This window comes from Lemur catta, chromosome 11, assembly GCF_020740605.2.
Source record: "Lemur catta isolate mLemCat1 chromosome 11, mLemCat1.pri, whole genome shotgun sequence".
Classification (NCBI taxonomy): domain Eukaryota; kingdom Metazoa; phylum Chordata; class Mammalia; order Primates; family Lemuridae; genus Lemur; species Lemur catta.
Window position 1 is genome coordinate 18,081,846 of NC_059138.1, and position 25,093 is coordinate 18,106,938.

The 25,093-nt window shown below is 51.3% G+C and overlaps 1 protein-coding gene across 1 annotated transcript in view; it reads left to right on the plus strand.

The window, feature by feature from the left end:
* PLXNA4 (plexin A4) overlaps positions 1-25,093 on the plus strand; it is a 345,855-nt gene that overhangs the window by 174,001 nt on the left and 146,761 nt on the right. Inside the window, exon 3 of the mRNA XM_045564696.1 lies at positions 17,339-17,470. Coding sequence (XP_045420652.1) covers positions 17,339-17,470 — 132 coding nt within the window. The remainder of the gene's footprint in view (positions 1-17,338; positions 17,471-25,093) is intronic.

Here is a 25,093-nt window from a genome sequence, read left to right on the forward strand (position 1 = left end):
AATGAAAATGTTCTTCTTCAATGGTCTCATGGCAGGGTCTCCAAGTTGGAAAATCAGGGTAAGGATTGCTTATATCCCCATTTTACAAAAGTCAGATCATATCAGTTCTCACCTCCAAAACATACAGCACTTCCCCTTTACCTACAGATTAAAGCTGAGGGCTTTGAAGAACATCCAGGGGTCTCTTGTACATGAATCCAACCTACTATCCTGGGCTTCCCCCTCACTGTGTTCCTCTAAGTCACATGCCCTGACCATAGCGGACCACCCTCTACTGCACATACATGGCACTTCCCATCTCCACCTGTGCTCGTGCCAGCCCACCCCAGGGCATGTTCTTCTTCACAGCTCCTGCCATTTGAGTCATAATCCTAAAAGTCAGCTCAACTTGCCACTCTTCTGGGAAGCGCCCTCCTCACAATTAACCATTGCTTCCTTTTTGTGGTCACACATAGTCTATTATTTGAATGTGCTTCACTTAGGGGGAGCTTGGGATATAGGGCAGGGTATGTTGGGTTTCCATGAGAAGACCTGGTTGAAAATTCTGAATCCACTGCTTATAGCTATATCTGACTTTGGGCACATTATTTAGCCTCTCTGAGTCTTAGTTTATATACATATACATATGTATATACATAAAATATGAATAAAAATAACTGTCCTTATCTCACTGAAATTGTGGCACATTTATTAATTCAACAAATGTTTATTGTGTACCTACTATGTGTGGTGTGAATTAAATTAGAAAATAAATATTAAACTACTTTCTAAGTTGTGTTATGAATCTTAATTCTCTTAGACAAGAAGCCATGGAGGGTGGAAACCAGCCCGACTCTCTTTGGCTCTCCTGCATCTCCGAGTGGAATTTTACCCCGCAGGTGGTGGGTTAGAGCTCAGTGATGGAGTGCACTGGAGAAAACGAGACTCCCACAGGTCACACACAGCGGACCAGTGTGGGAGTCCCTCTGGTCCTCAGTGTCCCAGACCCCAGTCGCAGGAATGTCTCCCCTGCTCCAAGATCCTCCCTTTGGCTCACGTAGGCGCTAGAGGGAAAGGTGGAGGAAGAGAATGCTTGGGGGGAGAGCACAGTGCTCTATTGGATAAACAACTTGCTTAGGAGGGTGGAGGATAAGATTATCCTTAATTATCTGACACCTTTATTTATGGAGTGTCTGTAATAAAAACTCTCCAAAGTACTTGCAGTCCATTGGAAGATGAGAAAATAATTACCTGCTTAGAAATCCGAGAAGTTAAGTGACGTAAGACGATTTTGTTGCTGGCTTCTTTTTGTTTCTCCTTTTTTTTTTTTTTTGCAGCATGGCAAGCCGGCATGATCCAAGTCCTGCTGGGCTGGAGAGGGGCAAAGAAGTGTTTCCATCATGCCTTTCCTGGCCCACCTTGAGGGCTGGGAAATAAAGGGGCCGGAGGTCCCGGGTGGAGACGCAGGGAGGTTCTCATGCAGGACCCAGAGTCTGGTGATGCAGAGGCTCTGTGGGGACCCATTTTGGAGCCCGAGAGTAGCCTATAAAATCTGTTTCTCTTGAGGTTCCTCAACCCTCAGCTCCCCACCTTCCTCTCCTCCCTTCTGTGTTCTCATTGCCTTTCCTTCCCCTCCCTCCTGACTCGGGGGAACCTCAGAAGGCCCCAAGAAGCCAAAGGGAGCCAGCGACCCCTGGCCGTGGGCATTGGCACGAAGCTGACCAAAAGCTCTGACCCAAGGCCAAGGTCTCTGGGGAGAAAAGGCCAAACCACACTTAACCATGAGTGTGATGCATTTTGTTTTAAGTTTTAGGTCAGGGTGGGAAGTAAACCTTGAGATTTTTTTTTTTTTTCGTAATGGTAGCTATTTTTGGATTTTGAAATCAGCACAGACTTTGGAAAAAGACCCTGAACCAGCCCTAAGCAAAATTGTGAAAATTGTGGTACAAAATGAGACTTTTCTTTAATTCCTTGAAAATGTTTAACCCAAAGAAAGATTTCTCAAATATTGAAGTTCAAGGATGATGGTGATGGTGCAGAGAAGGCAGTTGACTAGGTGTGTCTTTCCTGTGCTCCTCAGAGTGGGCGCCTGGTTATCTGTAAGTTCATGTAGGTTAAGGCACGGGGCCTATTTAAGCTGCCGGAATGGGAAATGGAAGAATGTTCTGTCTTGAAACTGAGTGAGCCCCTTGCTGTTGTCTGGGGCAACATGAAGGGAAGTGGGAAAATGTGACTTTGTATTCTTCCCTTTTACAGGCACCTGCCAATGTGTGTTCTGTAATCTGTGAGATGTGTCCAAAGTGACCCTCAGGGAGAGGGTTGGAGGGGCAGCCTGGCATTGTGGTGGTCTCAATTATGGCTGTGGGAAGTGTCTCTGTGTCATAATTTCACAATCCACCTCTAGAATAGCAGTGACCAAATTGTCCTAAGCAATGACCTTCTATCCAAGCGCCAGTCCTGAATTTCCAAAGGTGACCAGTCGATTGGCCACCACCACTGACACTCCACAGGTCTCAGACTCTCTTCTTCTTCCCACTCACACCGGTTTTCCCTTCCAGCCTGCTCTTTGGGCCCCCCATTCCCTGGGTCATGCAGATCTGACCACCCAGAGCTGTCCCTGGTTCTTCATGCTCCATGGCCTTCTCCCTCCATTCTTCTGCTCTGTCCCCACTGCCTTCTGGCTGGACCAACACAAGCATCAGTCCTTTCTATCACCCCGTTTCCCCTCCACACCGTGTGGCTGAAGAGACTGTGTCCTGGGAGCGTGCAACTTCCTATAGCAAAAAGGTTTGTGGAGGGGAATTATTTCTATGAAGTTCCAGACTCCCACCATTCAGTACATTTTATCCCTTAACATGTCCTCAAAAACACATAAAATCGTACTTTAAATGCATTTCATAAATAAGACTTTGTGTAACTTTTATTAGCTTAATATTGACTGTAAGCTTGAGGAGAAATGGTGGGGCGCTGGGACATGTCCCTGAGGTGCAGTGTGGCGGGCAGAGAGGGGGCTGAGGGACACCCAAGGGACCAGCTGCAAGAGAGGTCCAAGTCCAGCTCTTGCCTCAAGACCATCAGGAAAGAATGAAGCGTCCCTCAGATCTCAGTGTGGGGACGCCCAGGAGCGCGAGCCTTCCCTCTCCCGCTTGCCAGTGATGTAGCTGTGTGATATGCGGTACGGGAGGCGTGTCCCGGGTCAGTGAGTAGCCACGGACGCCTGTGATGATAACCACTGACTTAGGCTTAGCTCTGATCGTGTGAGCGTGGTGTGCTAGATGCTTTTCGTCTACTAACTCATTAAACCTTCACGTCAGCTGAATGTGGTAGGTACGGCTACGATTTGCATTTTTTGAGAGAGGAAAGCAGGGGTTAGAGAAGTTGACTTACTTCCCAAGGTCGTGCAGCTAGTTCCTGGCAAAGCTGGGTTTGCGGCCCTTGTTAATGCCCTCTGGAACCCCTGCTTTTAGTCAATGCACTATTTGATCTGGGGGGCAAGCCTAGAAACTAACACCAAGACGGAGTAAGTGCTGGCCAAACGGGTTAATGCACATATTAGTATAATATGTTAATATACCATTAGCATATCACATTATCATAGTGATTATGAATATTAATATCCCAACCACTGACTCTCCTGTCCTTGGTGACTTCCTCCCTGGGCTCAGTTTCCTCACCTGAAGCATGGGGAGAGACAACTCCCGAAGGACAAGGACCAGTGGCTGTGGGTTTCGCCTCACAGCTGGGAGATCAATAGTTTAATTGCTGTGAAACACACGAGCCTTGGTGATGCTGCATAAATAATCGTAATAACTGTGGCCAGTGACAGAGAGGATGGTTTTCCAATATCTTATTTTAAAATTCATTTCTCTACAATTAACTCCACAGGCTCTGGCGGAATCAGTATCCCATACAGGCACTCATTATTATTGTTTTTTCCTTCAAGGCACTTGGGCTCTGGAGACTCCCTCACTGGGATCAGAGGTCGCCGTCTCATTTGAGGAGGGTGTCTTTAGACCCCTCAAGTGGAGGCGGGGGCGACTTAAAGCCGGGGCTCTGTGGTTTCCCCGGGACGAAGGGTGGTCAAAAGACCCTTTGTGATCTCACAGCCATGCTCCCTCCTGGCCCCCAGGGCCCCCAGCCCTCCGCATCTGTGCATTCCAGCTCCGTCTGGTGATGTCATCCCCGGACAGGGACGCCCTTCTCAGCTACAGTATTCTAAGCCTGGGGAAGGCTGTCCCCCGCCGTATCTTTGGGAACAGATTTTCTGACTGCAAACCATTCACATGCCTCACCCCAGGCCTCGTGAATTCCTGGGTGCTCGTTCGTGATGGCTGCAAGTGTTTCTTTCCCAGAGTGGCTGCTGAAAAAGTCAGATGCAGGCGATGGCTGTGCCGGGGAGCTCCCTGGGGACAGGGAGGTGAAGGACTCGGGAAGGCGTGATAATCTGTGCAATAGCCCCTGCTCAGGCTCGCTCTTCAAAGAATTTTTTGCAGTCATTGTTTTGCCGGATGACACTGAACATTATTACGATGGCTGGTGACAATGCCTGCTTTTATGTGAATTGTTGCTGAGTCCAGATTTGGAGCCAGAAAACATAGACTCCAGTCTGGGGCTCCACTTCCTGGCTCCCGTGAGCTTGGGTCAGAGAAATAGGAGTGGCCTCTGCACTCCAGAAGCACGCAGGCTAGTGGGAGGGATGGGGGAGCACTGAGGACCCCGTGCCTCAATGCACAAGTGCCATAATGAGGTGTGCACGATGTGTCACCGGAGCCCCTGGGAGACTGCAGGAAGAGCTCTGAGACTCTCAGTGCTGCCTGAGCTGGGGCTTGGGTAAGGTCACACGCATCTCACACTTCCGCCTCACTTTGTTTTGACCACACACACAAAATTATCCTAGGAAGCCCAGGAGCTGGCTACTTTCAAATCCTGGTATCCAACCCAGCTAAGCAAAACTTGAATCCCTGCTTGTTTCAGGGCTTGGCAAGTCCACTGACATTTCAGAGCAACCCTCCGCCATTCAGCCAGAGGCCGGGGGCGCCACACTGACCGGTGCACTTCTGGAGCTGAGTGGAAGTGAGTGTGTCCGAGGCGTCCACAAGGATGAGGAGTGGATGGGGGGACCCCAGCCTCTGTGGAGGAGTTGTGTTCTCCACCTTCTGGGAAGCTGTACCTCGCTCCGTCACTCTAGGTGAGGCAAACGTGGGCTGTTCTTGGCCTCACAAAGACACACACAGCTGTCTTCGGATGGCAGCCTGGGGCCTTTGACAAGGCCGACACCCCAGCCGCTACATGAGGCTGCAGGGAAAGATCCTAGAGCCCAGCTGGTCAGAGAGAGCAGATGTTGAGGTTATACGCGCTTGTCTAACACTCCCTGGGTTATTTATTTGTCAAGAAAATTGCAGAACAGCGCCTTGGGGCTGGGGAGGGTCCCACGGGGAACCATCCAGGGCTGGCTGCTGCTGACACCCCAGCATGGTTGGTCCTTTAAGGATGGGACATCAAAGAGTTGTAAGCTTGGGAGAAAGTCTCTGAGGACGCTGGGACCCTTTGGATCCTTCTCCGTTGTTAATGGGACTCATGTGTTCATCCATTAATTTACTGAGCATCTATTGAGCAACTGGTGTTTACAGAGCTGTTCTGGGGGGGCCTTTTGGGGGAGCTGTGCTCTGCTACGTTATCCTCATCATCATAGCATCTCATCTTCTTCTTCGTCCTAACTGACCACACCTACCTATTAACTAGCTGTGACTCACAGGCACGTGCGTGCAGCACTAGGATGTGCCAGGCGCTCGACCAAGAGCGTTGCGTCATCCGCCTGATGATATCCTCACAGCAGCTCCGAGCTTGGAAGTCTGAGCCCCGTGTTTCAGCCACGGACACCAACAACTCTGAAAAGTCCTGCCCGAGGTTGCACACGTTGGTAACAGGCAGATTGAGGAGTTAAGCTTAGACAGCCTCGGGTCTAAGCTCTCTGCCCCAGACCTGCCCGCAAGACAGTCTCTCGCGGCTGAAACAAAACTTGCTGGAAGCGCATGAGGAGAAAGAACAACAGGCTTCCATGAGAGCACAAGCAGGGGGCGGTTCTGAGGGACTGCAGGGGCAGGTGTTACGGAGAAGGACTTTGGAGGAGGGGCCTGGGCCAGATCAGGGGGCCTGGTGGGCATGGACTGGTTGAAAGGGATCAGCGAGGAATGAGAGGAAAGAGGGGAGGGAAATGGCACGGGCAGGATGGAGAGTGAGGACCGGAGCTGAGTCCTGGGGAAACAGGAAGGCACCTGGCCTGTCAAAGAAGCCTGAGACCATGCGCAGGGATGACCGGGGGCTGTGCCCGCAGGGCCCTGGGTGGTCGGGGCTGCAGCTGTTGGGCTGATGAGGAGGAAGGCGAGGGGCCGGGAGGAGGCCTTGGCTTATGGGGGAGCCGCTGTAAGGTGGTGGTGACAACGGGTAAAATCTGGGATGTGAAACGGGGGAGGTGAAGCTGCTCCGAGCCTGGGAGGAAGGCCCGCTCTCTAGGGACAGGCCATCCTCCCTCATTCATTCAACACTTACTCATTGTGCTTCTGCTCTGCACCAAGCTCTGTGCGAAGCTGCCTCCCTCTGTCTCCGACTCCCGAAGGTGCTGTAGCAGCTCACACCGAGGTCTGCGCGTTTGCAGGCTCCTCCCTACCTCTGTTTCCCTCGGGCCTCCAGCTGGACAGCGGCTTCTCCTCGTTCTGGTCCAGCTGCGTCGGGCACCTGCCGGATCCCAGCAGAAGAGAACTGCTGACTGTGTGGCAGCCCCTTGCATCCTTGCTCACCTCAGTTCCAGGCGCCCAGAGTGTCTTCAGGCATTAACCCCTTCATGACTGCAGCCATTGGTGGAGCAAGGAGGAGAGGAGATAGGCTCCCAGGCGTGGGAGGGCAGGAGCAAGAGTGGCCTGTGTAAGTTGTAGGGTGATGCAATAGGGGTGTGGATGGGGAATGGGCTCCTGCCGTCCCCCAGGTCCCCACTGCCTCCACTTTAGGAAGCCGGGCCTGCTTCCCCTCAGCATGCTGCCAGCCCTGCCTTTGCTCTCAGCTCTTGCTGGGTCCTCAGGGACGACGTGCCTCTCAGTGAAGCCGGGTCAAACCGAAGGCACAGGGCTGCTCTCGTCTTCCTCCACGAAGTTGCCGGCTTTCTGAGTCACTCCTGACTTACACCAGACTTGGAGTTTCCTGGACAATTGCTGCAGCTTCAGGGCAGCTGTGGAAGGTTCTGGTGGTGGAATGCCGACCTGCACAGTCCATCCACGGCCCAGACTCTTCTGTGCCTGCTCCCCTGCCCTCTGGCTGCTTCCAACAGCCCGGAGCTGGGCTGCGGGTCCTCGCCTCTCTCTCCAGCCCTCAGGTGACCTCGGCAGGCACTGGGAGCCCAGTGTGTGGTCCACATCGTCCAACCTCTCCTCCTATAGCACACGGGGTTGTGTTCCCAGTGGGCATGGATGAGAATTGTAGAGACCCGTTGCTTTGGGTAGTCATAGTTGCTAATATTTATTGAACCTTAACTGTTGCCCTCTCGGCTAAGTATTTGACACACTTTGGACGTTCTCATATTCGCACAATAACAATGAAGTATTATGATTATTTCTGGTTTTTGTGTAAGGAAAGTGACTCTCAGACAAGTTTAGTGGATTGTCTCGGGCCACGCAGTTCCTGAGGGTCAGAGTTGGGATTCGCGCTGTTTGCCCGTGTGCTTAGCTGCTTGCTCGCTGCCCACACCCCAGCTCAGGACTCTGGTATGTGTAACGCGGAGGAGCGGGGTCCATCTGCCAGGCATCAGGAGCAGCTGATGCGTGTAAAGTCCATGGCATGGTCCCTGGCGCATGGCAGGTGGTGAATTAACTATCTCTTCATAGGAACCTGTTTTCTTCTAGGAGTGGGAGCAGGCTGCCCTTTCTGGCCAATGGCACACAGGCAGCGGCCAACTGAGGTTTTGGGGTGCAAGCTATTCAAATAAGTATTGGCTCTGCGGGCACAAGGTGACTGACCCACCGAGATTTCAAACCTGAAATTTCAGCACACCGTGCTCTCTGATGAATCTCTTAGAAAGGTGCAACAAAAGCTGTTTTAAAATATTCTGCATTTGAAATATGCTGGTTTGGACCTTTTTCTGGCACTCCCTTTATATCAACCACATTTGCCTTCCTTTTTATTTCGTCAACATCTTTTTCTTCTAGAGTTATACCTTGTTCTTTGTGTCACCACCTACGGGAGGTGTTCAGAGGCCATTGTCCCTGACACCTTTGGTTTGAACATGGCAGGGCAAGAAGTCCTAATTGCAGCCTAGAAATCATCATTTGGCTTTGTGAACATGTGTAATGGGAGGCCCAAAAGGGCCCGATAGTCCCACAGTGTTTGGTAACACTGCGCAGGGTTCGTGCACACACAGTGCCTAATTAATTACTGTTTACACTCCTGCAGCTCCCTCTGCATCCTCCTTCTCCTGGCTGGAGGCAGGAAGCCACAGCAAAGTGCCTTCACTGTGCTATTCTGGGGCAGCGTAAGCAGTGTGAACACAGAGGTAGGATCCATGCCCACCTTCCACGCCCGGGGACTCGAAGCAGGGAGGCATGGATGTGACGTGGCCTGAAGTAGAGTCCACGCTGCTGGTGGGGCTGGGCACCTTGGGCCACTTGGGCCCTACCCCTGCCGCTGGGTCTCCGGTTAGAATGTCCCTGACTGTTTGCCCCTCACTGTAAGATACGGAAGTTCTACATCCTGAGCACAAATGAAGAGGGAATGAGAACTTTGGGTATTCTCGGTCATTTTCATCCATTTTTTTATTCAAGAAAGATTTATCGAGCACCTATTCTGTGGCCTGATTCCAGGGTTTGTGTTGCATCCTTTAATAAAGATTTCTGCTCTTATGGAGTTTATGTTCTTTTTTTATTTCAAATTATTAATGGGGTACAACTGTTTTTGTTCCATGGATGGCTTTTGTAATGCTTGCATCATGGCTATAAGTGTGCCCATCACCTGGATAGTGTTCATTGTACCCATTAAGTAGGTTTTCGTTCTAGCAAGAGGGGCAAACAATAGCCATAACAAATGGATACCTGACATAGCGTGTGAGAAGGTAACAAGTGCTATGGAAATGCGCAAAGGCGGAGCAGGGAAAGGGGATTGGAAGTCCAGGGGAGATGGAGTGGAATGAGTTTAAAACCACAACCCCTGAGGACAATGCAAGATGCCATTATAAGTAAAGTTTTATTCTTGGATTCTTTGGTTTGGGGCTGCAGGAATGTTGGTGGGAAGTGAGAGTGTGGGGCATGAGACCACCCCCCAACCCTTGGCAGGAGATGGACTTGCAGCCCCTCAGAGACTGATGGGAACTTAGAGGTTGTCCACGGCACCACGGACAGATGAGGCAGCTCCCCACAGGGGTACAGACAGGGAAGGACCCCCTTTCTCAAGACCTTTAACCCACAGCCAGCAGGTTGGCAAGACACTCAGGCCTCGTGCCTGTGATTGTGTCTGTCTTCCTGCCAGCCTGCCACACCCTTCCCAGTTCCTCTTGTCCCAGCAGGGGTTGAATTGCCTCCCTCACTTTCCATAGAATTAGAAAGAGAAAGTCCTAGAGACCGTGTTTGGCCCCATCTTCAGGGCCAGACAGAGAGCATGTGGATATACGTGTGCACACATGTGCGTCTGTGAGTGTATATGTGTGTCTCATGGCTCCAACTAGGGTGACTGGGACCTAGAGTTAGGTTCTCAGATCATTCATTCATTCATCAAACATGCACCTACTATGTGCCTGACTCTGGCACTCTGGCATACTAATTCTTCCTTTCACCAGCTTCTTCAGCCTGTGTGGCAAGATGCTGAGTGACAGTGACCAGAGCTACATTATTTAGAGCCTTTAGGGGCCAACTGAATAGACGGCTCACCTTGGATCCCAAGGCCAGGACAGAGAACAGAACAGCTAGGAGAGCTGACGTCACGTGCTCGAAGCTTCTGAGAGGAGGCAAGCCTGGATCCCTAGCCTCCCTCCAGGGTCACATCAACTGTCCCCACCTGCCCCTATGAGGTCTCCATTTCACAAATGGGCCCCCTTCAGATCCTGGGCACTTCAAGGCCCTTCTCCAGCTCTGGCACAGCTCGAATGTGGGGTGGGGTGGTCTCCCCACAAGCCCCAGCATCCCCGGCCCCATGCGGGAGGCCTGACCATCCAGCTGGTTTGCCACAGGCCACTGTACTTGAGGTGTGAGAGCCTTGGTGGAGAATTCAGAGTGGCCCTGGGACGTTTGCCTCCAGATTTAATCTGCTCCCCCCTCCGTCTCCAGCTCCTTTTCCCCGCCTGCCGGATCAGACACACCAGCCCCACCTCCTTATACCTGGGCCCAGCCCAGAGAAGTCTCACAAGTGTAGACCTTGACCCGGAAGTTTGAGGAGGATGTGGAGGGAGAGGGGAGGGCGGAGTGCGGGGTGGCCTGCATCTTCAGAGATGAATAGCACTGTTTGCTCATCAGGGAGATTAGTCCAAGCAAGACGGCAGCCAGAACGCTCTAGTGCAAGCATCTGCCTGCTACTGGGAGACGATATTTATTGTTCAATCCTTCAATGGATGTAAATAAACAGCCCGGCCCAGATAATGTTCCAATAAACAAACAAGCAGCTGCCAGGAGCTCCCTGGATGGCTGACCTTTGCGGAGGCCACGCTGCTGATGTTTTAATAGCAGTCTGCCTGGCAGTGCGGAGACTCACCGTGCCAGGGATGGAGACAGGAGGCAGTGCTCGCTGGTGGACGGGCAGGGGCTGGGGGCTGCAGGAAGGGGGCCGGCTTCCTCAGGAGATCCCAAGACGGATGCTGAGTGGCTGGGGATGGCAGGCAGGTAGGGACACCTGGACACCCCAGGTAGTGGCAAGCCGCATGTGGGCAGTAGTCAGCGCACACTGATGCCTTAATGGAGGTTCTTGAGTGGTACAGGCAGGGATGGTGCTAGGTCTTTAAGTCCTCCTGGGGCCTCGCCACTTGTTAATGTTAAAGTGTATCCATGTGATTGGTAGTTAGCTGCCACCCCCAGCCCCCAAGTGCCCACCCCCATCGAGCTGCTGCCCCCCTCCACTGCTTTCTCCCCCAGCAGTATTACCTGGCACAGGTGGGAGCCTCCAAGAACCTGCTCCCATAGCAACTATTCTGACTGGTTGGTCCCCTGCTGTGAGCAATTGTTGAATGTTTTGATCATCACCCAGGGTACCCCAGGGTACCGGGGTCCTGCTATGTAGGAGGGGAGCCTAGAGTATGGAAGGACAAGGCACAAGTATGTCACATGAGCCTGCCGAGCGCTAGCCTGGCTCAGAACCAGCCCATGCCACCAAGCATCCCGACTCGGCTGGGCTGAGGAAGACCAGGCAACGGTCGGAGCTTACAGCCTTTGACCTCCAAAACCATGAGGCTGATGGGCACACTGCGCCATGCTGTAGGCTGAAGGTGCCCGGGAGACACAATTGTGCTGTGGCAGGGGAGGGACGTGGGAAAAATCTCAACTGAGGGTGACCCAGGAGGATAGTCACCAAGCCAAATTATTAGCAAGGTTGCTTGGTGATGCAGCATTGAAACACTGGGAAGAGAATAGTCTAGAACTGGGCCACAGACAAGCTCCTGAAATGCGGCTGGTCCACATTGAGATGTGCTGCACATGTAAACCACACCATGGGGTTCAAAGATTTAGGATGAGAGAAAAAATGTAAAATAGCTCATTAATAATTTTTATACTTGTGTATATGTTAATGTGATCATATTTCAGGCATGTTGGGTTAGATAAAATACATTATGAAAATTAATTTTACCTGTCTTTTTTTTAATGTGGTCACTATTAGAAGATTTTAAGTGACATACATGGCCCATATTTGTGGCTTACATTATATTTCTTTTGTCTGGTGCTGTTCTAGAAAATTCCACTGGGCTGAGCTGAGGCCTGCAGAACGCATTGGCACTCTGGTCTGCTCCATTCACTCTTGTCTCCGCAGGACCCGACGTTTCCCCTTGGACACCCTTCTTCCTATTTTTACCTTACCCTCCTGTCAGTGTGTTACGTCTTTACGAAATCCGTTAGCACTGCTAATGTTGCTACTTCAGATCAGTCTTTCTACTGACCTAAGGGATTTTGTTTCCTAAGATGGCTTTTGGGCAGACTTGATGTTACCTGCTATGTGTTTTTTTAGTCAAACTCTTGTGGTCAGGGGCGCCATGTTGAAAGCCCTTTGTCGTAAGGCTGATCAGCCTTTCCTGGGCTGGGCTGATCATGCTGGTTAGGCTCCAGTGAACCAGATCTCCTGGGAAGGACAAATAGAGCCTTTGAATACCCCTCTGCCGTGGCGTTGCCAGTTGACCTTAGTTGTGTGAAATCTGAGCTCTTCAAGAGACCGGCCTCCTGGAAGGCAGGGCTGGCACTGACCACCTTCTCTCCAGAAGCTGCTCTGAGCCCGGGAACAGAGGGACATTAAAAAATGCACAGTGGTTGCTGGGTGGTGTGTGATGTGTCACTCCATCAAGGGACACAGGGGGCTGAGATGTGGCTTCCTCCTTGGTGTCAGCCTCAGAGATTAACAATATCTTCCAAACACCCAAGTTTACATTCATGACCCACCATTGGTCTCTTTCCATTTTCTACCTTAAAAAAAATCAATTCCTGTTTTCATCCTTTCTCACTGCTGAGGTGATTTACAAGTATTGTCTACACTGCGTAGAATAAAAATCTTATTTGTTTAAGCTGTCACCTCACAAATTTTGGGGTGGCCTCTGCATTGGTGACTGAGCCATAGCCACAGGTCAGCGTGTCTCCTTGAATCTCCACTATTTCTTGGTGGCCTGGGGTGTCTTTTCTAGAATGTCCTTGAGTTGCAGGCTTCTGGGTTATGTTTCCACCTTATGAGGGGTGGACTGAATGTAACTTTCTATGTTCAAGTGAACTTGGCCAGGATTATGGCTTCTGTTTGCCTGTCTTTCCCTGGAATCCCATTTGAATGTTGCCTGATATTTTGTTGGCCTTTGTGGCTGCCTTACGTATTCGGAGAAGCAAATGGTGGTGCTGAGACCCCTCCTGATGCTGCCTGTTACCTTGATAATATCTAGCAGCTCAGACATGGCAGACTGGGGGTTGCTTTTCATTTATTCATGACTTACTTACTGAGCACCACCTACGTGTGGGGTGTTGTATGAACATGACAGGCATGACCCGGTCCCAAGACACTCACTGTCTCAGGGCCATGTGCCCGTGTGGCAACTTGTTCTGCACTCTCAGCCCCTGCAAAATGTTGACCGTCTTTTTGTAGTTCACGTTCACGGTCGGGCTTCTTGCTGTCCCATAGAGCTCAGAATCATCTGCACATTCTCCTGTTCTCTTGGCCAGACCATTTATAAAAAATATTAAATAAGACTAGTCATAACACTAGTGCTCGGGAAGTCCCCCGTTCCACGTCTCCACACAGAAATGTGCCTTTTCTCGCCTCCAAGTCAGTTTTCTCCTCATGGCCAAACTGCCCAAAGTCCCATGGAGACTCATTATTTTTAAATACCTTTTCATGTGGAGCCTTGTCAAAGGCTTCTGGAATATTTAAATAGTTAAGAGACAAGAGCTGAGCTGGGAACCGGGAGACCTGGGTTCCAGTCTTACCTGTCACTGGTTTGTCATTGAACTCTGGAAAAGGCACAGAACAGCCCCAATCTGAGCTGCTTCGTCAGTAAGATGAGAATGATTATGCTGGCAGTCAACACCATAAAAAATTCACAGCCAGCAGATGAGACAGTGTTATTTAAGAATGCTTTGCAAGATACAAAACAAAAATATAAGGGATCATTATTTAGAAAATTTACAACAGCATCTTCATTCATATGCATGGTTTTCTCCCAAAAGAACTGCAGTAGGTAAAACCATGTTTCCTCCCACCCCACGGTGATTTTTGCTTAAAATCAACTCCTTTGACTCCTGGAAGGGATGTGGGTTTACATAACCTATAGAGCCTGGGACGCTGGAATCAATCAGACCTTGGTGTGTGTCCAGTCTGTGCCCTCCTTGAACACATTATATAACCTTTCTTGTGCCTCCTCGGCAAATAGGGGCACTATTCATGCTTCCTTTACTGAGTTATGAGATTTAAATGAGAAAATAAATATATGTAAAATGCCTAGCGTTGTGCCTGACACATAGTATCCGCTCCATAAATAGCAGCGCTTGTTGCCATTTGTCTGTGTACAGGCCCGAGAGCCAGCAGCTGGTCCATCCTACCTCAATTTTAGGATTGTCCATCAGACATTCAGCAAATTCCACCATGAACTCCTTTTATTCATGTCTTGTGTGAGACTCTTTCAGCAGATGGATGAATGAATGCTTTCCTTTCTCTTTTCTGAAAAGTTGCAGGAGGGGGTGGGTGGGGAGGAGATGAGGAGGATGCCTCTCTCGTCACTTACCTCCACCTGGCTGAGTGCAGAGGGTAGGGGACATAACTCCATTCAGCCTCCCTGCAGAAGGCCAGGCCTGTGACAACTTGCCCAGTTGGTGCTTCCTGCTGGGTGCCTTGTCCACCCCTCTGTCCCTGCCCCAGGCCAGCTGGTGTCCTCTGATGTCCACCTGTGTCTAGCACACCCCTTGTCCTGAGGAGCAGGGAAGTTGGGGCCTGATGATAAAGAAGACCACTCAGGCACTGAATCCAATTTCCTGTGGGGATCAGACCAAGGGGCTCTGGATGGGACTTAGTTCCGCCAGCATTCCCTATGGGAGCTGCTCTGGCCGACAGTGGCCTGAGAGGGCTGGAGACCAGCCAGGGCACTCAGTGTCACTCTCTGCTCCCACTCCAGGGGCGCTCCCAGGTGGGGATGAAGCCCGGCTGGGCCGGGGGCCAAGGCCATCACTACGCTGTCAGACTTGGGTGGTAATCCCAATTGGTTTTGCATGAACTCCTGTTTCATTCGGATTAAGAAAAGACCTGGTTGGCATGGACATCTGGTAGCTTGGGGATGGGCAACAGAAGGAGGGCTCTGGGAATCCAAGGCATTTTGAGTTTCGGCTCTAAGCATGTCTCTTTAATTCCTTTAACTGTTGTTGTTGTTCTCGTGAGCTTAATGGGAAATCAGCAAAGAGGAGTCTCAACTTCATTCATTTATTTCTTCATTTTTAAAATGAATATTTGTCCAGCTCAAGTGCTTTAGCATCAAACTCAGGCATGACTAGAGAAAGCCTCTGGAATTGTAGAGACCAGAGCCAGACCCTGACCTCAGCCCCCGGCCCTTAGGTAGCCCCCACCAGGAAATGAACACAAAACCCCTCCAGGCACAAGGTCTCTCATGTGCTGGGTGGTGGGAAAAGCATGGACTTCGGAGTCAGACTGGATTCTAATTCTGTCCCCAAATTTTATAGCTCAGGCCAGTTGTTCAATGCACTTGGGTCTCATATTCCTCATCTGTTATCAATATTATATCAGTTAGGACTTCTGATGTTGCCGAAAAACCTTTGTATTACTTTGACAAAAAGGAAATATCTTGAGTAACTGGGAAGCTCCAACATCAGGCAGACTTTAGGGTTACTTTGATTCGGCAGCTCAGTGATGTCACCAAAGACCAATTTTTTCCCATCCCTGTGGTTGCCCTGCCCTGGTTCCAGCTCCCCTCCTTTTGCTATAAGAGGGCTGCCAACAGATCTTTGAGCTGCTTGTCTCTTTGACCCTATTATGGGTGAGGAGATGTCTTCTCATCCCCCGTCGTGAGCACCTGCTTTGCTCTGATGGGACACGTTGGTTGGCTTGACTCTTCTCTCTCCATCACTGTGGCAAGACAGTGAGATTAAGCTGATTTGTTTATGCTCATCAGGGTCTTCCCCAGGAAGCAGGGAGTGCATTCAACCCACCCAAAGGTTGAGAGAGGGTGGGATGGACGCTGGGGGTTCCTGTGAGCCATGACAAGTGAGCACTAAATGCACAGGATTGAGAGGATTGTACCAGTAAGGAATTATGCCCCAAACCATCTCCCAGTACCTGATGTCTAGAAAGTTTAAAAATAATGCTTAAAAGGAAAACAAATCAGAATCTGGAATAAACCTAAACTTAAACACATAAACCACAAAATAACCTGATGTCAGAGTTCCGTGAACTCCAGAGAAATGAGAGGCAGCAGATTTCCTGGTGACCGGTCGTGATCAGTGGACATTCGTGTGTTGGCCCTTCTGTAATTTAGTTCCTTGGAATAACTCTTTTATTCCTTTTGCTCTCATGAGAGGTTAACAATTACATATTACAAATTAAAAATAAGAGTCCATAACGGGAATATTTGGAATATGATTTTTTCCTCAGTTTTGTTATTGAAATCTCTAAAGTGACACTGAGTGTACGTTACAGAGTCTTGTACTAATGGCATCTAATCAAGTGCGGTGACGCTTAGCTCTCGCTGACCACAATCCCAGTCATATCTGGTCCTGACTCCAGAGAGCGGTGGTACTAGCATGGGGCAGCGCTCGTGTTGGATGGGTGCACTCAGACTCCTGAGGATTCTAGAGACCTGAGCCAACACCCAGGGGCCAGACAAGCATCAGCAGGGCTGGAAAGCCGTGTGTGTTATAGGTTTGTTCTCAGCCATGAGGCACGTAGGCCAAAGTCTTCTTCCGGCCGCCTCCACGTTGTCCCAGCATTTCTAGGAAGGACTCGTGGATGGCCAAGAGGACATACTCTGCTAAGTGTTCTGGGAAGACTGAGGATGACTCATGCCTGAAGCACATTTCCTGTCATGCTCACACCCCCTTCTCTGGGGACACAAACAGATCTTCCAAGAGGTTCCAGGACCCAGTGGCATAACCATCAGCCACTGGCTTCAGTGGCCAAAAAGAGACCACTTAGTGCGAAACCTCTGGGGTTGGTCCCCTGCCTGGTTCCCCTTCAAGGTACAGCAATGACATCCAGGTAGCAGTTTCAAATAATTCTCCCCCATCCTCATAGCAAAATTCTCTCTGCTAATACATGTGGCAGAAAATGTTGCCTTCCCAATGTTAGACGACACTCGGGTGTGAGGCAGCTTTAATTATCTGCTGTTCCCCCATCCCCGCAGCCCTACCCTCTTCTCCGAGGACTGGCAAGGCCTCAGATGCTCGTGCCTGAGGCACAGGGAACCAGGGAACAAGACTGGATTCCCGGTGAGGCCGGCCGTGGCCTCTCCCCGCCATCTCTCTGCCATTCCTGTCACAAGGCCTGTGGCGGGCCTGTGTCACTTGGCCCCGTGGCCCCAGCCTCTGAGCAGTGCAGGGACAGAGCTCGCTCCCTCTCCCACGGCTGCCGGGAGGGTCTCTGGGCTGAAGTTCGGCTGTGGGCAGCGCAGGATCTGAACTCACCCTGCCTCTCCTCTTCCTCCCTTCTGCAGATCCGGGTGGATGGGCCCAGGGGCAGCGCCCTCCAGTACGAGACTGTGCAGGTGGTGGACCCCGGCCCCGTGCTCCGGGATATGGCCTTCTCCAAGGACCACGAGCAGCTCTACATCATGTCGGAAAGGCAGGTAAGGTTCTTTGGGCTCTGCCAAACATTTGGTTTGCAGCTAAATACTAGCCTGTGGCTCAGTGGAAGCCTGGAGGAGGCCGGCTGCAGAGAGCTGATTTGATTTTTTTCAGCTCAGTGTGCATCTTTTCACTTATGCTGCCCGGGCACCGAGGCGGGGTGTGCCGAAACAGGGAATAGAACATTTATTATAAAATGTCAGAATATCGGTGAGTCTAGAACAAATCCCCTATCTTCAAAATCATGGTGTGTATAAGTTGAAGGCCAACATTTGCTCTCTTTCGAAAAAAATGTGGTATAGATGCCCAAGTTTTGGGTCCAGATTTCCCTACACAAAGTATAATCTCCTACCAAAGTCATGTTCTTGTATCTGAGAGGCTAGTGGTAGGCAAGGGTTTATTACCGAAAGAGCCTAGCTAAGGGAGCATGATGGAAAAGCCAGACAGGTGAAGATTTAGAAAAGACAGTCTGTGTGGTAAGATGAGATGAGAGAGTACATGCCCGGAGCCTTCCTGTGTACCCAACTCTGGAACCTCCGGCAAATTCCATGCAGTCAACCCAGGAAGGACAGATATGGTGTTAGCTGATACTGAGTAGGGGGCAGCCAAGTTGGGCTTGGTTCTGGAACTCAGCGGAGAACTGAGTAAGTTCTTCAGGGTTCCCTGAGCTCAGACCAGGAGTCCTATGTCTGTGGCAGGCAGAGGAGCAGGTTTCACCTTGGACATTCCACATATTTAAGGGCATTTCCTGGAGTCCCCAAATTCCACCCCACAAGACTCAGCCCACCCCAAGTGCTGCCATACCTCTGTCCTGCCACCTCTGTGTAGGAAGCTCACTCCCGGGAGCCGTCCTTCCAGCCCGTGGATGCGTGTGTTAGCTCTGAGTGGCAGCGGCCATGGGCGGCTGATCTCCCCTCTTGTTCGACTTCATTAGCGTGGACTGAACTCTCCGGAGGACCTTGCTGACAGTGTCCAGATTGTTCTGCCTGTCCCCTCTCCACATAGTGGGGGAGATGAATACCACATTATGCCACCCACAGGGCTTGTGCATTGTGCCTTGGCAGCCCACACAGCTCCATCCTCCCCACGGGCTCGATGACATCTTCTCATGGTGTGGGACTCCCCGTTCTTGGGCTTGAGCCACACTGGGACGCATGGCGGTGCCCTTGCTGAGGCTGCCGTGGCTTGGAAATGGCCGGGTGTGAGGCTGAGGGTGGAGTGTTTTTCCCTGGGCGTGGGGACTCCTGAGATGAAGGCAGCAGCTGGGCGGGAGGCTTCCCTGCTGTCTACACTTCTTACTTTTGTACTGGGGTCCCTGCTCCACTCCCTGCAGTTTTCCTGGGTGGAATGAATCATCTGGAGAAGATCTGCACAAGGCATAGAGTATTCCTGGCCTGACCCATAAGCCAGAATTTCTGGCTCTGGGACTTAAAACAGCAAAGGGCTTTCAAAGATGGAAAATATAAGTTGATAATCTATCATCCCCCTCTGAGAACTGTGTCAGGATTCTGAGCATCTGAATCCTTGCCTGCCCCTGTGTCCCCAACTGGCTCCCCTTTCCTGGTGGCACAGTCCCTACCCATGGAGCATGGTGGGGAGGCGGATTGGGAGCTCTGGATCATGAGCACGTTGGAAAGGAGTGTGGGTAGAGTCAGGGTGTTCATCCATTCTGGGGCTGCCCCTCAGAGGTGGGGTGGCCTGCCACACAAGTCACAATCCCAAGGGCCCCGACTCCTGAGCCAGCACCAGTATCCACTGGGTTTGCGGATTCTTCGCGGGGAGTGTTGGTCTTGCACGTTAGTTACGTGCACTGGCCTTGGCGTCAGAATATCTGCACGTGAATCTTGGCTCTCCCATTTACTAAGTGTGCTCTCAGGTAAGTTCCTCACCTCTTTAAGAGCCAGCATTCTCTACTGTCATCTGGAGGCAATGATAATATCAGGGGGTGGTGTTTCAAGAATTGAATGAGATAATGCACATGGGGTGCTTAGAGCCAAGGCTGGCACAGAGTAAGTGCTTGATAAATGGAGGAGCTCTGCAACAGGAGTTTCCCGACACTGGCCGTGTTCAGTCAGGCAGGGACAGCCACCGGGATTCCAGAGGAGCCATCTGATTGCAGCACAAGAGTCCTGGTCAAGGCCCAGGTGGGCAGGGGGCAAAGATCCAGTCCCAGGAGAGAGCACACCAAGAACCCACAGCCTGCTGTACCTACTGGGCATGCAGAGTTGAGCTCAGGGCAAGAGCAGTGTGGCGAATACACCTTGAGACCCGCCAGCCCCAGGGCATGGGGACCGATTCCCTGTGCCAGCAGGCGAGCCTGCCTTCCCATGCTGCCTCTCAACACTTTGCGGGACTCACACTGCAGGCTGAGGGTGTGTGCTGGGCAGTGGGGTCAGCTCTGCCTGGAGAGCACTTTCCTTTCTCAGCTGGCTAATTTTTCCTTGTCCTTTGAAACTTAGCTCAGCTGTCACACTCTTCAATGGGCTATTCCTGACCTGTAGTTAAACACCCCATGGCAGCTCTTCTCAGACCCCGCTATGATGACGACTTCCTCGTCTCTCCCCGCCCCCCCCTACCCCTGTCAGCAGCAAGGGGCAGCCCTACGCCTTGTCTGCCTAAGCCTCACCTAATGAATGAATCCTCCATGTCTTCATTGAATCAGAATTGAGAAAGAGAGGGACTAACATAAATCATCTATTGCTTATATTAATTATTAGTTGAATGAATGAATGAATGAATGAATGAATGAACTAATCTGGGTTCAAGAGGGCTGTGGTTTCAATTCTGCTGCTCTGGCTGCTCCTATAAGTAAAGACTAAAATCCACCATAAAACACATCTGCAACTGTATTTCCAAATCTCCGTGGAAGGGCAGTCTCTCCAATCCTGAACACAGCACAGAGGCAATCTTAATTATAACCCAAGAGACCTATGTTGATTGAAGGACACATTTTCCAACAGGGCATGTTGTGTAAGAGAACTGGTGGTAGAACTGCTCTTCCAAGCTTAGATTACACCCTTTCTCCTCTCTTTGATCTTTTGGGAGCTGCAGCCGGGGAGTAGCCTAAAGGCTACCTCCTTGAGGTCCTGGTGCACCTAATGGGGAACCCAAGGAGAAACAACACAATGACAAGTGGAGAGAGAGATGGAATGAGCAACAGAATCCGGTGGTTCCCAAGGGAACAGAGTGGGCCTGCACGGACCCCTGCTACCATCAGTGGCTTCTCATCACTCCCTTTCGGCTTGAGACCCAAGCTCCTGGCAGGGCCCCTCGGCCCCGTGCTGTGACTCCTCCCCTCCTTTGCAAGTTTATTTTGTAGCCCTGTCCCCTGGCTCCTGGGACACCGGCACACAGGCCTCTATTCTGTCCCTGAACTTGCTAAGCTCCTTCCTGCCACACAACCTTTGCACTCACTGCTTCCTCTGCTGGGCAGACTCTCCCCAGCTCTTTCCATGGCTGGTTCCTTCTCATGCCTATGGTTTTTGCTCGATTATCACATCCTGGTAGAGGCACCCTCTGACCACCCTGTGTAAAGTGTCCCCTACAATGACATCTTGGTTCCTTCCTGTGACATCTTTCTGCTTATTCTCTTCTGCTGCCTACCACAGTATGAAAGTTACCTGTTTATTCTTTGTGCACTAGCGTCTAAGTTTCTGGAGCACAGGGATCTTGTCTATCTTAGTCATTACCTTGTGTCCAGCACCTAGAAGATGACCTTGCCCAGAGGAGGGGCTCGATGTTTTCTTGTGGAGTTAATGGGAGGGGAAGAGCTTTGGACCTCACCTCCTGGTGATGAAGGGAAGCCCTTCCCTGAGAGCCTTCTGATTCCCAGTCGGACTGAGATGACGCCCGAAGATTTGGAAAAGAATGTGGGACTCTGAGTTTTGTTAGGAACCAGGTAACTTGGATTTGCTCAGCATCTCTGCAGGCTCCAGGGCATTGCCTGTGGACTCAAGGAATGTTTCTCTTCACCATTTTCTGGGCAGGCAGGGAAATCAAGGGCTGCTCTCTCCGCTAAAGCTCATCCATCCCTGCTTACTCCCAGGTGCTTTATGAGTGGCAGTACCGTCTCTGCCATCCCCACCCTCTCTACGTTCACCTGATTCCACGCTGGAGGGCACCAAGTGCAGGAGGGAGATTTGGATGGCCAGGGGAAATATATTGCACCATAGTTGAGTACTTGTGAAGTAGTTAATGCATGCATAGTTAAAGAAGATTCTGGAGAGATCAACTGACTTTGTCTCTCCATGTCTGTTTGAAACTTCTCTTGGGTTTCAGCGTTCCTTATTCCATCTGCTGGAAGAGGCCAGCACTTGGCATGAGGAAAGATACGTGGATGGAGGAGAGGAAGGGGTGACGATTGTCTGATGAATAGAGGTAGAGAGTGGAGTGTGTGTGTCTGTGTATGTGTGTGTACACTTGTGCATGTGTGTGCACACAAATGCTGTCAGATGGTGGCAAATGCAATGAGAGATTGAACCAACTCAGGAGGAATAAAGCAATGGCCATGAAAGTGGTGGGGAATGCTCTTTTCAGGATGGTTATCCGGAAAATCTTCCCAAGAGGGGAACTTTTGAGCAAAGGGCAGAATAGAGTGAAGTGGCGGGGGACAGTAGTCTAGGCAGGAGGCACAGCAAGCGCAGAGGCTGAGAGGGACACATGATGCGGAGTGTCTGAGGACGCCGAAGGGCTGCCATGGAAGGAGAAAGGGGGAAGGGGTGGGAGCGGCAGTGGAGACGGAGGCCAGCTCAGAGGGCCCCGGCCCCGTGTGCACCTGTGAAACGGGGCCACAGTAAGCAGTATGGACGGTCTGCAGTAGCGGTGAGGATTCAGTGGGATGCCGCACGTGAAAAGTGCTTAGCTCAGTGTCTGATAGTGAGAAAACATTCAGCAAATGTTAGCTATTAGCTCGATTATTTGCAAATTACATAATTCAATGGCTGGGACATTGTTTCTGTTATTAAGATGTGTGAGTCCCTCTCTGAGCCCACTCAGCAAGTGCTGCATCCCATGCCCACTTCTTGGGGCGTGTGAGTGTGCACTGCCAGGTGTCAACGTCATTTTGTCATGACATACCTGTCTCTTTCAGTACGGTGCTTTCCTCTCTCTTTTGCAGGATTTGGATATCTCTCTGGTGTGCATGGACATGTGTGTAGGAGTGTGTACACATGCACACGCACACACATCTCCCCCCTTGTCCCTGTCTGTCTTCGTTAGCCTCCTTCTTGCTTTGTGCGTGTGTATGTGTGTGTGTGTGTGTGTGTGTACACGTGAGGCGTGTATTTACTAAACTCCAGACCCACAAGGGAATGTCTATACACATTGAAACCCGTGTGATAAAAACCTGCCATGCTGACGGGAGGGAAGCGAGAGATGTCAGCGATGCAGATAAATGAGATGAGGTGGCAGGGAGAAGAAGTTGTCCCCCAGACAAAGTGAGTTTCTTCTTTGGTAGGCCCCAGAGAAAGTGGTAGATTTCTTAGTATATTTCAGCATCTCTGCTGTCCCATAACCAGCCCTTCCCTGCCTGAAAGCCACGGGCCTCAGACGCATGTTTCTGCTTTGGGGACATGGTCTTAGCGGTGTCTGGGCCAAAGCCATCTTTCATGGCATCCTTTGTTTTACTGACTCCTGAAGGCGGGTCTGCCTCCAGGTGCCTGGGGACACTTGCAGCCTGTCCCCCTCACGAGCTGCTGGCACTCAAATCCCAGCTGTGAACCGGGACACAGAGGCCTGTGAGGAGGTGGGCCTGGAGGTAGATCACCTGCAGTCAGAGTTACCTGGGAAGGCAGCTCTGCATGGCTCCTTCCAGTAGGGAAGCAGCGAGGGCCCCCTTGCTTTATAACATATTACCAGGACTGATTCATTCATTCATTCATTCATTCATTCATTCATTCAGGAAACATTCCCTAAGCTCCCTTCTACTAGAGGCCAACACCAGGAAGGCATTGGGAATGCAACAGGGAAGAATCAGACAGATATCCCGCAATTTTAGCAACAGGATGCAGCAAAGAAAGAAGCAACACAAGAAATAAATCAGAGAGTAGGTTAGCAGGCGATCAGTGTGCTGCGGAAAAAGGAAATCGGGCAGGTTACATGGAATCGGGTGTCAGGGTTGCATTTTGTGGGGGGGTCCCGGAGGGGCAAAGACATGCAAGAGGTGGAGAGGGGACCTATGGATGTTCTCCAGTCTCTTTCCCTCTTCTCTGTATTTCCTTTCACGTTCTTTGCTTGGGGCTGAGAAATTGAGAGACGGTTAAGCCTGCCCCTTGGGAGGGAGGAGGGCAGAGGACGCTTTCATGATTGTGATTTTGAGCACGCCGAGAGTGTCAGAGGGAAGCACAGTTCAAGGGGAAGACAGTATTTTGGTCCAAGAAAAGCTTGTGTCACTCGGGGCTCAGGATCCCTGAGTGGATGGTGCCTTGGCCGGGAGCGCCTGTGTGATGAGGGGGCGATTACTGCTTCCTTGTGCCTCGGCGTCCCTCCCAGGGTGTTCTGAGGGCAGCTGGAGTGGAGTCTGGCAGGCTGGGGGTCTGCAGACACTGGTTTCACGTAAGTTGCTGTTACGGAGACAGTATCTGCAGCCAAAGGTGAGGGGCGTCTGCAGGAACCATTCCCACCGTCTCAGCGCTGGGTCTCCAGGCACATCTCACGAGAGGTGCATTTGATGGTGACACGGCCGTCTCTCTCTGCCGTCCTTTCTGCCCCTGCGGGGGACCGAGCTGTACGTTCCAGTTTGTGTTTGGATGGTTGACACCATGACAAGCCCGTGTGGACGTTTGCTTCTGGCGCCCAGGCTGGGCTGTGTCTGAGAGCTCCTGGGGGGGGCGCACTTGAAGCGCAGGCCTGAGAAGTGAGTGACAGGACACGGAGCCACCTCAGGCATTCGCAAAAAGGGAGAGGCTGTTGCAGCGTCTCACCCGGTTTCACTCAGGTGGAAGCTTCCTGTCTGTCCGGAGTGGACCCCGAAGGCTCCAGCCCGTCATTACTGAATGTTCTCGCTTCTCGCCTCCTTCTCGGTCAAGACGGAACATCTCCACTTTACCATCGCAGAACTGCAGCGACCCAGAAAGGGGAGATGCTTCCCTCCCTCGTCTCCTGCAGTCAGTCGGTGCTGACATCCTGGATTCCCTGTTGCATCCTAAAACCTGAGGCCTGGAAAGCCCTCCAGGCTTCCCTTGTGCAACACTCTCCTCCTGCCCTTCCCCTCCTAAGACTGACGTGCAGGCTGAAGCCCAGAGAAGCGCTCAGTTTGCCCAGAGTCACACAGCAAGTTGGGAGCGGGCTCAGCTCCTTCTGCAATGGCTTCTTCAGCCCCCTCTTGCAATAGGGAACATGAGGTTCTCTGTGGGAGCAAGAGATGCTATCCGTCTTTTTGTCTTCACAGCAGGAAAATTATGCACCCCACTCTCAGATGCTACAGCAGCCTTAGGAGGCAGAGGCTTCCCTGGAGAGGAACGTAGCAGTGCAAGTACAGTCCAAACTCAGAACACCCTCGGGCCCGGGAAGGAGGTCCTTTGACGCAAGCTAGGACAAGAGCCCCTTGCAACATCTAGGGCATCTTGGGGCACACAGAGCCCCAGGCAGCACCAGTCCCGCCTCACAGAGGCAGTAGGCAGGGAAGA